This window comes from Cryptomeria japonica, chromosome 9, assembly GCF_030272615.1.
Source record: "Cryptomeria japonica chromosome 9, Sugi_1.0, whole genome shotgun sequence".
Classification (NCBI taxonomy): domain Eukaryota; kingdom Viridiplantae; phylum Streptophyta; class Pinopsida; order Cupressales; family Cupressaceae; genus Cryptomeria; species Cryptomeria japonica.
Window position 1 is genome coordinate 710,200,626 of NC_081413.1, and position 13,000 is coordinate 710,213,625.

General features: G+C 36.1%; 1 protein-coding gene across 5 annotated transcripts in view; it reads right to left on the reverse strand.

Moving 5' to 3' along the window:
- The window catches only part of LOC131073899 (ankyrin repeat domain-containing protein EMB506, chloroplastic), a 70,968-nt gene extending 60,600 nt beyond the window's left edge, over nt 1-10,368 (reverse strand). For 3 of the 5 annotated variants that reach the window (XR_009113008.2, XR_009358858.1, XR_009358857.1), the window contains exons 1-4: nt 9,931-10,368; nt 2,921-3,000; nt 2,169-2,267; nt 1,709-1,807 (exon numbers count right to left, since the gene is read on the reverse strand). Coding sequence is in view for 2 of the 5 variants with exons in the window: in XM_059210942.1 (XP_059066925.1) it covers nt 1,709-1,807; nt 2,169-2,267; nt 2,921-3,000; nt 9,931-10,246 (594 nt within the window). In the remaining 3 variants the exon portion in view is untranslated. The remainder of the gene's footprint in view (nt 1-1,708; nt 1,808-2,168; nt 2,268-2,920; nt 3,001-9,930) is intronic. The other 2 variants (XM_059210942.1, XM_058010403.2) reach the window with 2 other exon arrangements.
- Nucleotides 10,369-13,000: the final 2,632 nt, after the last annotated feature.

Here is a 13,000-nt window from a genome sequence, read left to right on the forward strand (position 1 = left end):
CCTCCAAGACTGCCACTTGATAAAGGATTTCATCATATACTGGAGCTAGAGACAAGTTTCAAACCTTTCATTACTAATTCTTATCACCATCTTGGAAGGACAAGAAGGAGATAGAGAAAGTAATCAAAACGCTCCTATACATGGGTCACATCAAACTGAGCTCTAGCCATTTTCTTTTTTTTCAAGTCCTCGTTAAGAAAAATTATGGCACAATGAGAGTTTGATTATAGGGTTCTCAACAAGAAGAGGATTAAGGATTGCTATCCAGTCCCCAATATCAGCAACTTGAGAAATGAGCTTCAAGGGGTAGTATACTTCTCTAAGATTGATCTAGATCAGAGTACCATCAGATAAGAGTAAAAGAGAAGGATGTGCACAAGACAGCTTTTAGGTGTCATTATCAAAACTACAAGTTTTTGGTCATGCCCTTTGGCTTGACTAATGCGCTCGCCACTTTCGGATCTTGTATGAATCAAGTATTCATCAAATAATTGAGAAAATTTGTGCTGTTATTATTTGATGACACTCTTATTTACAACTAAACTTGGGAAACTTGGTATTCTAGAAAAGCAGTCCTTCACCAAGGAATGTAAGTGTGAGTTCAGAATAACACAGATTTTGTATTCGAAGCATATTCTTAGTTCCCAAGGTGTCCAAGATGATCAGTAGAAAATTCAAGCAATCCTAGATTGGCCTGCTCCAAAGACATAAACTCAATTGAAAGATTTCTTTGACCTCTACAGTTACTACAAGATTTTTGTTCAGGGCTTCTCACAATTGGCGGTTCCATTGACAAATTTAACAAAAAAGGGAGCCTTCAGTCAAAATTCAATGCAACAAGCTTTTGACAAGGTCAAGGAGATAGTGGGTTCATGCCCTATGTTAGTTGTTCCATTGTATTAGTCTGTAATGCTTCAGGAGAAGGGATTAGAACCAGTTCTGATGGAAAAAGGGGCATCTCATAGCTTTTGAAAGTTGTAAGTTCAGAGAGGCAGAAAAAGATTTCTTAATTTATGAAAAGGAGATGTTAGTCATAACGCACACTTGACAAAATTTAGGCAATATCTAGTTACTGGCAAATTTATGGTTAAGACTGACCACAACAACTTGAAATTCTTCCTCAAACAAAGAGATTTGAAAGACAAACAACAGAAATGAGTGAGTAAAGTTTAGACTTCTAATTTTGATATAAAGTATTTTAAGATTAAAAATATTGTTGTAACTGACGCCCTATCCAAAAAACCAACTTTATGCTCTATGTTTGAAATCTCTGCTGATTGTAAAGTTACTATAATAGCAGAGCATGCAAAGAATGCATTAGCTACTGATGTCCTTGAATCTATATTCTCAGCCTTCTCAATAGGGTGCATGTCAAGAGACACCCATACATTAGTATTCAAGAATATAATTAAGTTTATAACAGGTTATATGTTGGGGAAGTCTCTATAAAAGAAAGAAGCCTCCCAATCAAGAATCTTTCAAGGACTGTAAACTTGAAGGCAGGAGAATTTAAAACCAATAATCCAAGATCCCCTTCCTGCATGCAGCCAACTGATAGTTAAGAGCCAATCAAGTCAGGCAGGTCCTTGTCCGTTTTGAATAAGTATGCCCCTACTGACCTACAGAAATAGCAAGAAAAAGAAAAGAATAGGCAGTGATGAACAGGATAAAGGTCCTACTTAAGTACACTATTGAAATTGAACATCACCTTATCTCGAACATGAAGATCTGCTCCCCTTTTGAGAAGATGACTAATCATAGCCTCCTTCTTGCATAATACCACCTTTTGAAGAGCAGTCAAACCATACTGCAATATTTTTTTGCACAACCAATTATCAGCAGAACTGACGAAGTAAGAAAAAAAGTAATCGAAGGCCAGAAATTATAGAATAAAATGGCAAGAGATAAAGTATCTGAACTTAGTAGCTGTGAAAACAAAATGCAGCTATCCTATTCATTCTCTTCCATTCCTGGAATATAACAAAAATTATGATCACATATGCAATCCTTCTTATAATAATCCACTGCCACTGATTAATTTCAGTCACCTATGGATATCAATATGACCTTGTTTCCGGTATTTGAGATATACAAGTTCTATCAAACCTAAGGAATACAAGTTCTCACAAGTTGAAAATCAAGCTTGGCAGGAAGCTGTGCAAAAATACCTTGTCAACGGAATTCACATCGATGCCATATTTAAGTACATCATCCATAAGGAGGATCTGCCCCGATGTCGCAAGTGTATGAAGCGGTATCCATTTTGGCTGCCATCCATAAACGTTACATGATTAATAAGAGTTTCCCAATACATAGAATATTTTGTTCCTGCAATTAAGTCTTTGATAGTAAAAATCATGTTTGCTAATTACCAAATGCCAATCAAAGGGAATTGATCCAATCCAGATCACCCATTCCAAAAGGGGAGAGCATAAATCAAAGAATGTGAAACACCTAGGCTAAATTGTTGATTAATGAGATTCAACAATGTTAATTATCATCCAGAATTATTATAACACCAAAAAACTAAGTATCCCATTCTGTTTATCACTCTGCCAAGTTAATTAGTCTCAAGTCTCAACTAAAGACAACATATACAAGAAATAATGACTCCATCAGATATAGAGAATTGCTTAAGAGGTACAATAAGAAAACTTGTTAATAACATGATTACTCCAATTGTCATAGGAAGAGTATACATATTCCTTTCTTTTCTTAAAAACTCCAGACTTCAACTTTAGACTAGTTGAGCCCAGGGCAAGCAATTGTTTTTTCCCCCCACTGAGCATAAGGATGGTGAGCAGAAGGCAGAGTAACAGAATGCATCATATACTACAAGTTCCTCTTAAAAATCAAAAGTAGGCAAAATATATAACATATTCTCAACTATTTGGGAAGGAGTATTAAGTTATTAACTCACCGAAGCCAGTTGTTTGAAATCAGGAACCTTATTCTTCTGCAAAATAGCTCGTTCCTCTGGAGTCAACATTAGCTCCACTTCTATAATTTAGATAAGAATTAGACCATTTCAACTGCTATAAATTTCTCAGATGCGCCGTTGCAAATTTAGAATTTGCAAGAATGCATTTGACGAAATGATCTAACAGTAGATTTTATAATCCATGTTCACCATATGTATCAACCAAAGAAAATAATTGTCACTTCGAAAAATATGGATCAGCACAAATCAAAACAGATAGATAGATAGAATTAAAAAATATTAATTAACTAATGAAAGCAAGAGCAGACCTAAGTTAACTCAGAAACTAGAAATGATCAAAAAGATTGTAGAATCTAAGAAAAATGTTAGTAGCATAGACGTGCGCAGCCTAATTAGAGCCTGACAGCCCAATCATCCTCGTGAGCAATTTTGAACACACACTTTCTGAGAAATAATTTGGGATTTTGTCATTTATGTAAAATGTAAAACACTGTGCCATCTATGCACTTTTGGAGAAAAGGAAGCATCCTTCCATACTACACATGTCAACATCAATAGCAATTTTGAAAAATAAATCGCATGTACTTTCTGAGAAATACTTTAGGATTTTGTCAGTATATTTCAGGGGAAATACTGGACAGTGCCATTCAAAATTATGATTTGCATGAGGGCAAAGTGTGTTGGGGGCTTGTTTCCCAGAAGGTACCTGAAAAAGAAACCAGTATTTATCAAACTGTATGATGCCATCAAAAAAAGCTTTGACACTAACAACTTCAGACTTTTTGAGTGAATTATCTCTGTATGCGGAGATCCTCACTCCTCCAGTGGTGGCACATTTTCAGAGGACTTCTATGCCCTGCATTGCCTTCTACTGCATAAACCACATGAGGAGCCAGTGTTGGTTCAAGCTCAACCAGCTCCAGTCCTTCCAGACCCACAATCATCTACAGCAGTTCTAATGCCTGCACCAGTAGAGAATATGGCGAAGGAGTCTGAGGAGGAGAAATAAGATAATGTGATTATGGAGATCGAACAAATGGGGGAGAATATCCCAAATATGTGAAAATCAGTGGTCTTTTTTGGTTCCTGTAAATATCTGTTAGGGCTATCTGTCTGCATAGTTATTTCTTTTGTTTAAGCCCAGATTATTACAGTAAATCTTGGTGTGGGCTCTGCGTTTCCACTCCATACTTGTCCTCTGTATCATGTACATATTTAATATTAATATATATATTCAGGCCTATGGCCTTTTGCCTAGGAAAAAATTATATGTGAGAGAATTTTAAAGATATATGGGGACTAAGTGGACATGGAAATTACACATCATCAACTTATAGTTGTAAAGCTTTGTAGAATTTATACTAAAACTAAAGCCTTGTAAAATTTATACTAAAAACTAAAAAGTAAAACCTAATGAAAGGATAATTTCTCTTGCATAAGGAAATTAGTAGAAAACCTTAACAAATAGGAAACCCACCATCCTATGGTTCTAAGTTGCAAGGTGCACACATACTACTATATATAGTAGGATTGTTCTATCTTATTGCCACTATCTTCTAATGTGCCATTTTGTTGGATTAAGAGAAATAAAGCAGTAGAATTATATTCTATGGAATCCATGCAACATTATAGCTAATACTATAGAAGAAATTGGTCACTCTCTCGAGGAGGATATTGAATGAGAAATCCATGGTTTCCAATTTCCAATCTTCTGAACTCCATTCATTATTAGCGGATGAACAATTACTTTCACAAGCTTGGCAAATTTTCAGCAGTATGCAACATATTGTGGGAGAGTTTTCAGTCATGATTCAGTTGTTTCAAACTTCCACATTGGTGATTAATGTTTGCACTAGTCATTTCATGTTGCTAGCCTTCATATTTTTAGATGTTGCATTGATGGTTGCAGCTGATTGCATAAATTTGTATGCATGGGATTGTCATTTTATCAATTGGAGATTGAGTACTATTGAGGTGTTACCAGTTGATGAATTCAATTTTCAGTTGTAACACGGTTGTCATCATTTGTACCAGCCATTTTAAAGGGGCATTTGTGATTGTTGTTGGTGACTTGATGAGAGATTTTCTTTCCTCCAGCCTCACTATGCATGGTGATATGAAGATTTGGGATACAAGAATATACATGGTTTATGGAATTGCTTCACAATGCAACCAATTTGTAGTGGATGATTGCATCAAAGGGGAAGTAATGATTCGTGGTGAAGGAAAACTCCGCAGAATGATCTGGGATCCTGGAATCACATCGAGTTGAATCTGGGAGTGTAAGAGCTGGCATTGCTTTGAGGACAAGCAATCTTTGGGGAGGGAGGGCTATGATGTCCCCATTTTTACGCCATACTGTTCTATGAGCATCGACGAGTTTTCATGTTTACCATTTTTCTGAAGATTTACAGGCAAGCTTGGAGAGTTCTAGCATTGTTGGATACTCAATTTAGGGTTTTCCTGGCATTTGTTGATGGTTTGAATTCAATTGGTACTTTAGTTGGTAACAACACTCTTTGTAGTGTTCTGGGTTTTTCTGGATTTGTTCTCAACCCTTGCAGAACATTGCTATTTATACTAAGTGCTTATTTTGGCAATAGTATTTTGGGTTTGTTCTCCTCAATCCTTTGAGAACGCTACTATTTATAGTAAGTGCTCGTTTTGGCACCAACATTCTGAGTTTTTGTGGGTTCTCCTCAATTCTAAGAGAGCACTGCTATTTATAGTAAGTGCTCATTTTAGCACCAACATTATAGGCTTGTTCTCCTGAATTCTCGGAGAACACAAATATTTATAATAAGTGCTCGTCTGCCATCGATCTTTGTGAATTTTTCTAGATTGTTTTCCTCAGACCTTGGAGAACACTGCTATTTATAGTGAACACTTGTTTTGGCACTAGTCATCATCTTTCAGCATCAGTAGTGTTCTAGCATGATTGATTTTCCATTTTTGGTGTCTTGGTGAGTTTTTGTAAGGTGGTTGATATTATTTAAATATTTGCACTAAAGTAATAAGATGATGCTTTATTGTTCACTTTGGTGTTTAATTCTTAAAAAGGTGCTTCCCAAGTTGGGCGCCTCGATGATGGGGGGGGACTTCAGTTGTTTTTAAAACATACTGAAGGTTTTTTGGAGGGAAAATAAAATATTTGAATTTTAATGTGTCCTAATTCCCTTCAAACTTTTATAAATTGGAGTTTTAGCTCTCATTTCTCACATTGAGAGTTTGCACACATAACAAGATGTTGCTAGAATGAACAGAGTAGTTCTTTGGAAGTTGATTGAGGACGAAAGCCCTCATCAAAACACTAGTTTCAGTGGTGAAAGATCCTCCCTAGCTGGTTTCGATGTGTTTCTACCTCAAGAAACATAATTGCTTTCACAATTGTAGATCAGGGTTTCAAAAAGAATGAAATTTTTCAAGGTATTTTGATTGAAAGTTTGGGAGTTTGCTTTTTGGTTTTTTTTGCAAAGATTTTGTGGTGTTTTTGGAGGTGCTTCAGGTATTCTCTATGCTGGTTGTGCAACTGAAGGTTTTAGGTGATGCCCTAGTTGTTGAACCATATTTTTAACGTTAAAAAAGAGCTGGAACAAGTTTATAAATCTGGGTTATTTCTGTCTTTGGTACCATATTGAGTCCTTTCTTCCATCACATGTACACGTTAGTTTATATTTTCTCTTTCAAAGAGAATTTTTTTCCCACGGGGTTTTCTTTTTTTCTCCAATTGTGAAAGATTTGTTTGTTTGTACATGGGTATTTCATGTGGCCTTGTAGCCAAGACCCATCCATGCATTCACCATCTATGCATCTTTACATTTCATTATACTCCTTAAGTTGCATTTTAAGGGGGGATGTTATTATGAAAAAGGTGATCACCTAATTAATTATTATTAGGTCCATATTCACACTAGTATGATTAAGCTTACTTAGGTCATGTTTGTCTCAAATCATAAGATTAGGACACATGCCATGATTTAATTATATCCTCGCCTAGGGTTTCATCATTATCTATATAACAATAGTTATAATGTATATTGTAATCATAATTATTTTTGCATCTAATGAAATCTCAAGCTTCATAGTAAAATGGTTGTTTTTCTCTTGTGTGATAGGGCATTTCGATTGCAAGTGATCTTTGGGGCGTTATACAAGTTCAATCATCAACTCCAACATTGCATCCATGATTAACAAGAAGTGGATACAATCAGCCCCCAACCCAAGAACAAAGCAATGTTGGTTATCCTCACCTAGGGTTTCATCATTATCTATATAACAATAGTTTTAATGTATATTGTAATCATAATTATTTTTGCATCTAATGAAATCTCAAGCTTCATAGTAAAGTGGTTGTTTTTCTCGTGTTATAGGGCATTTCGATTGCAAGTGATCTTTGGGGCGTTATACGAGTTCAATCATCAACTCCAACATTGCATCCATGATTAACAAGAAGTGGATACAATCAACCCCAACCCAAGAACAAAGCAATGTTGGTTATTTCTATATTGATGGACTATAATCAATATATGAATTATCAAGCCTGTAAATTATCAAAAGTACAAATTACCTAATACACATCAATTTGTGTCAAGTTTGACACCAATCTTTTCGTGCCATCCTAAACTTCTCAATCAACTAGACCTATCATAGTTAGCAACCCAATCTACAATAAAATACTAAGTAGCATACAAGAAAACAGTGAAGACAAAGGGAAATAAATGTTCGCGAAACTTATGCATGCATGTACACACACACATACTAGGACAGATCCGAGAGAAATGGCACAATAGGATATCTTATTCATCTTGAAATTTCCCAAATGATATAGACTTTGGTAATTATTTACATAGAATTTTTGTTGTTCACTTGAGTACTCTTAATGACATTAATCACTGCAAATATGCAGAATACTATAACAAATATTAGATTATGTCATCTAATTAGCTCTTTATCATAGATAATGAGATCACTTTATTTTTTAACTCAATTTTCAGTTTTTTAATCTTATAGAACAAAGATTTATACTAAGAGAATTAAACAAACTAATCTTTATCAGTATATAGTGTAACTTGAATCGTGTCCATACTGTTAACAGGCAGAACTTGTTAGCAAGAAATGTGATTGAAAGGATTTCTTTCTGAATCATAGATTGAACAAGTTTCCTTGAACCCCAAGTCCCTCTTACAAATGCATTATTCTGCATGCCAGTCCTTAAACCCTTAGTCCCTCCTACAAATGTACCCTCCAACATGCAAATCCCTAGACCACTTATCCCTCTTGCAAATGCATCCTTCAACATGTCAATCCCCCTACAAATGCACCCTTTGCCATGTAAATCCCCAAACCCTTGGCATTTGAAGTGAAAACCCCACCTCCCACCATGCACGACCAAGAATGTCATTAATATCCTCAAATAAATGTGATACACTGGAGGAAAATTTTCAATTGTCTATCAACACGTGGGCCCCGTGCTAGGCTTTCAATCTCTACATAACATCAATTTCACATCTTCTTACCATTTTATCAAATAAACCCTAACCCTAACTTGTCTAGTTTGAGCAGTTGTGTTAATTTATGGATCTAAGGATGAAAACCCTTGGATTTGGAAATCTTAAAGGTAACTTCATTTCAGAGGTTGCATCTGCACTTCAGGCTTGGAAGATTTCAACAGCGTTTCAGATATTTTTGCATTTTGGGTATTCTTATAATATATTATTATATTTGTAATTTTCAAAAGCTTCAACACTTTGGGAAGTAAATCTTCATAATCATTTGAAATAGAAATGTATTTGAAGAAAATATTTGAATGATATATTTAATGCCAACCGATTTATATGTGCGAATCTATTTTATTATTTGGGAGTATTTCATATTTAACCATATTTCATATTCCTTTTTGTTGAAACCATTATCATATTTCATATTTGGGTATGTCACATGAATATTTCTGGTTGGGATCATCACAATAATATCGAAGCTTTGATATTGATAGATTGCTAGGTACAAAGAGTCGTTGATGTTTCCTACTGAAGGGGAGATTTAATATCAAAGGAGAGAGTAAAAAATGAAGAAAACCATTGATCAAGCATGGAATCCAATTGAAGAGGGAGTAATGGATGTAGACGATTAGGTGAAAAAGAGACTTCAAGGAAACCATGAGATCTATCAATAACGGGCAGGAACAACTCATAGTTTCTTTAACTAGATACTCCATAACCCTGATGTGAATTAGGTGGTTACATCCCTAGCAATGGAAATCAAAGGGAATCTTCTACCCTTAGAGTGAATCAAACACATACAGTAGCCAATAGTTATAGGTTGCCCAAAGTCACACGTTGTAGAAAGAGATAGAGCGTCAATGGAAGAATCTATAGATCAACAGGATGATGATTTGGTAGTTCTCCATATTGAATATAGTGCCCAAAGTGATGAGTTTCGTGCTGCTATCTCTTTGATTATTTTTTGCACTTTAAAGTTGTTGGGTCCCAGAATTGCTGCTCACACTTCTAGAGGGACCAATCCACTTCAAGGCCAAGGAGATGTCGTTACTAAAGGTGGATAAATCAGCACATCAACAAAGAGCCAGAGATAACAGACCAATTGCTGAGAGTGAATGAATAATCCTTGACTTTAGACTCGATTGGACCTAAGAGGGTATTCATAAAAGTAACCTTAAAAAATGTCGACCAAATAGTTGTTTTATGAAAATGCCCTCATAGAATATGAACTATGAGCCAAGCTTGAAAATAAACAAGACCTTGTAAATCCAGCCTTACCATGTAAAGACAATATAGTCAGGGACATTTCCACAATGTGTCTTAATTTTTCTAGGTTCGTTAGTATAACAATTTTGCCCACCAGACCTAAAGCTGATGTTTTACCGAGCACCCATTGGCAGATATGAAGCACCAAATATAACGCAACGTAATAGGAAGAAATTATAAAAGAAAAAAACAGACGAGATTTTGTGCTGATGCATGTATATTTACCTTCTATTAACTGTTGCATATATCCTGCATCCTCATCAACATCATGATTGGCCTCGTGGCCCTCATAGAAATCAGGCTCCTCCCAGTTATTATGGAGCTCTGCCTTTGAAGGCCGGCCTTTGTCTTTCTGCAAGGCAGGCGTGTTAATCTTCGTATGGGTCGTAGAGAGATGGTATTGATTGCGATACCCATTTTTTAAAGCGTGAGGTCTTAAAAAACAGCATATAAAAATGCGGCTCTGTGCCTCCACATCAGTAGACTGGTTGCGGAGATAAGCACTGAAATTGAAATTGGAGGGTTTTGTGAACAAAATCATTAGTGCTTCTCTCCTCTATCTACTTAGAATTGATTTTACATTCGATTCATGGTACTAGACTCTTCCTCAAATTTTGATTTTACAGCTGCTCTATCTTTAGCTTCTCCCATTAGCCGTTCTGCATCGTTTAAACCTCTAATACATATTTTCATAATTTTTATTTTATTTTATTTATTCTTGGTTTTGACATTTTATTTTTATGTTGAAATTTATGTATTAATGTTAATTTTTATTTAGTTTAGTTTTATATTTATTTTTAGACGATGTTTTAATCTAATATTGTATAGATAAGTAGTATAATCTTATGTGAAGTGAGACTTATTTTCTTAATTTGTACCTATCTTTATTAGTCAGATTTTCATATTTATTTAATCTTATTTTAGTCATACTCACGCTTTTATAAGTATAGTTTATCATTTATCATGTCTATTATGTGTCCTATGTCTAGACATACTTTTCTTACTTAGAGCTTACTACTCCACTAATCTATATATCATTGAATTGTAAATGCTAATGCTACATTAGTAATAGATATCTAAAACTAACTCCACTCCTACTATTCTCAACCACAATATCTTATAATTGGAATAATAATTGAAATAATAGAAATAAATAAGTGACCAACCACCTTGCTGAAGCCATGGGTGCCTTCCAAACGTTGCAAATTGCTAAACAATTACAATGCAGGAAGGTGTGGATTGAGGGTGACTCGAATAACATTATTCAGTGCCTAAGAGGGAGAAGTAAGCCTTCTTGGACTATTGAGAATATCATTAAGGCCTCTATTAATATAATCAAAACTTTTGATGAGTCATACATTTCCCATGAATATAGGGAAGTTAATTGTGTAGCAGATTATTTTGCCAATATGGGGGTTAGGCTTGATTCAAGGAAGACTTGGTTTAAGGAAGACACCCTGGGGGCGGAGGTCGGGTCCTTTCTTATGCTCAATCGCACAATGGTAGATTTGATGGGATTCCTACTAAACTCGATGATGAAAGTAATTAATCTTGCCATCATTATTTGGCTTGTTTTCGGTCTAAACGCCTTCACTTATAATTATTACCTTCAGACTTCGCACGTTTTATGGGTGTTGCGTGTTTTGGAAGTTGTTGCTGGGTTTTTTGTGACCGACTCTGTTTTTGCGAAGAGCGTTGTTTCTTTGTCAAGAATTGAAGATATGGGGGGAAAGAAGCGCAAAGTGGAGTCAGCTAATTGTGCCAACTAGAAGAAGAACCCTACCATTTGGCACAGGCTGCAACAGGGGGGCGTTACGTCATTCCTAGAAAAGCTACATGGGCACAACTAGAGTATTACCAGGCAGTTTGTGAAGCGATGGAAGATTGTTAAGGTAAGCTTGTTCGGTAGGGTTACGGAGATTGATGAAGGGCTTATTGCTGTAGTGACAGGTATGTTTATGGAGGGGATAAAATTTTATAGAGATGGAAAGATCTTTGATGTTGATGTGAAGAAGTTCCCCAAGAAAGACAAGGAACAGGAGCACCTAGTTAAGGTGAACAAGACCCATTTCGAGCCACATCAAATTAAGCCCATTTGGAGGAGGCTCTTGAGGGTGATTATGGAATTCTTCACTTTGGGCGGGAAATTTACTAAAATTTATAGGTATCATTTTGTGCTCCTTAACCATTTTTGCCACAATGAGAAAAAAAAAATGTTCTATTTGTTGTCTTCTTTGAGTGCTAGTATTTCAGATTTTAAGGAGAATCCCCATGTTAATCTCGTTTTGCACCAAGGATTAATATCTCTTATCTATGAGCACTTGAAGGTCAAGGCTTCTGAGAACCCTAGCAAGCCCCCTCCCTTTTCTGCGGAAGAGATTGATGATAGTGAGGATTCAGAGTTGGAGGGTTGGGATGCTAATAGTAATGATGGGGATTTCTCCTCCCATCCCAACAAAAGGGCTAAAAGTGGGCTTAAGTTGGTTGCCTCAGGTGTTAGTAAGGGGTCCCCTAATGTTGGTGGAGAGGGTTCGAGTAAATGACCTAAGGGGAAAGCTAAAAAGACCACCTTGGTGGTTTTGAATAGCTCTAGTGAGCATATTGAGGTGTCTTCTTCCTCCCATGGTTCGAAACACAATTCTTAGGAGTTGGTGGATTTTGCTTCACAAGATTTTCATCCTAAATAGGAGATCCCATTTGATGTGTTGAATATTGCCAAGAACAGCTCTCTGAAGGTTTTCTTGCTTTTCAGGTGGGTGTCTTTTGAGATTAAGAATATTAATCTCAGACAACAGTCTTTATCTTCCAAAATGGAAGCTGTGCAGGCTAATGTGCGTGTTGGGGACAAGTTGAAAGTTGTTGATGTTACTCAACCTATTAGTACTGGTAAGGAGGTGATGGAGGGGGCTTCGGCGGGTGCTCTCTGGACTGAGAGAGAAAAGAATGTTATGGTTGATTGTATGGCCAAAAACATGGAAGCCACCCAAAAGATTAAGGAGATTTATGATAAAAATTTTGTGGATGTTGAGGCTAGGATTGCTAAATGTGAGGCTACCCTCTGTGGCATTATGGAAAGAAGTCATAATATTGTTATGGCCTCTGCTAAGACTATGTCTACCATGGTTAGCAAGTTGGATGAATTTTATATGGAAAGGACTGTTGTGGATGTGGACAAGGAAGCGACTACTAGTATCGAGGAATCGGGTCCTCCAAGTAAATGCACTCGTGAAGCTTAAAAAAGAGAGTCATTTAAGTACCCTAGGACATGCTGGGTCTGAAGAATGTTGCCAAGAAG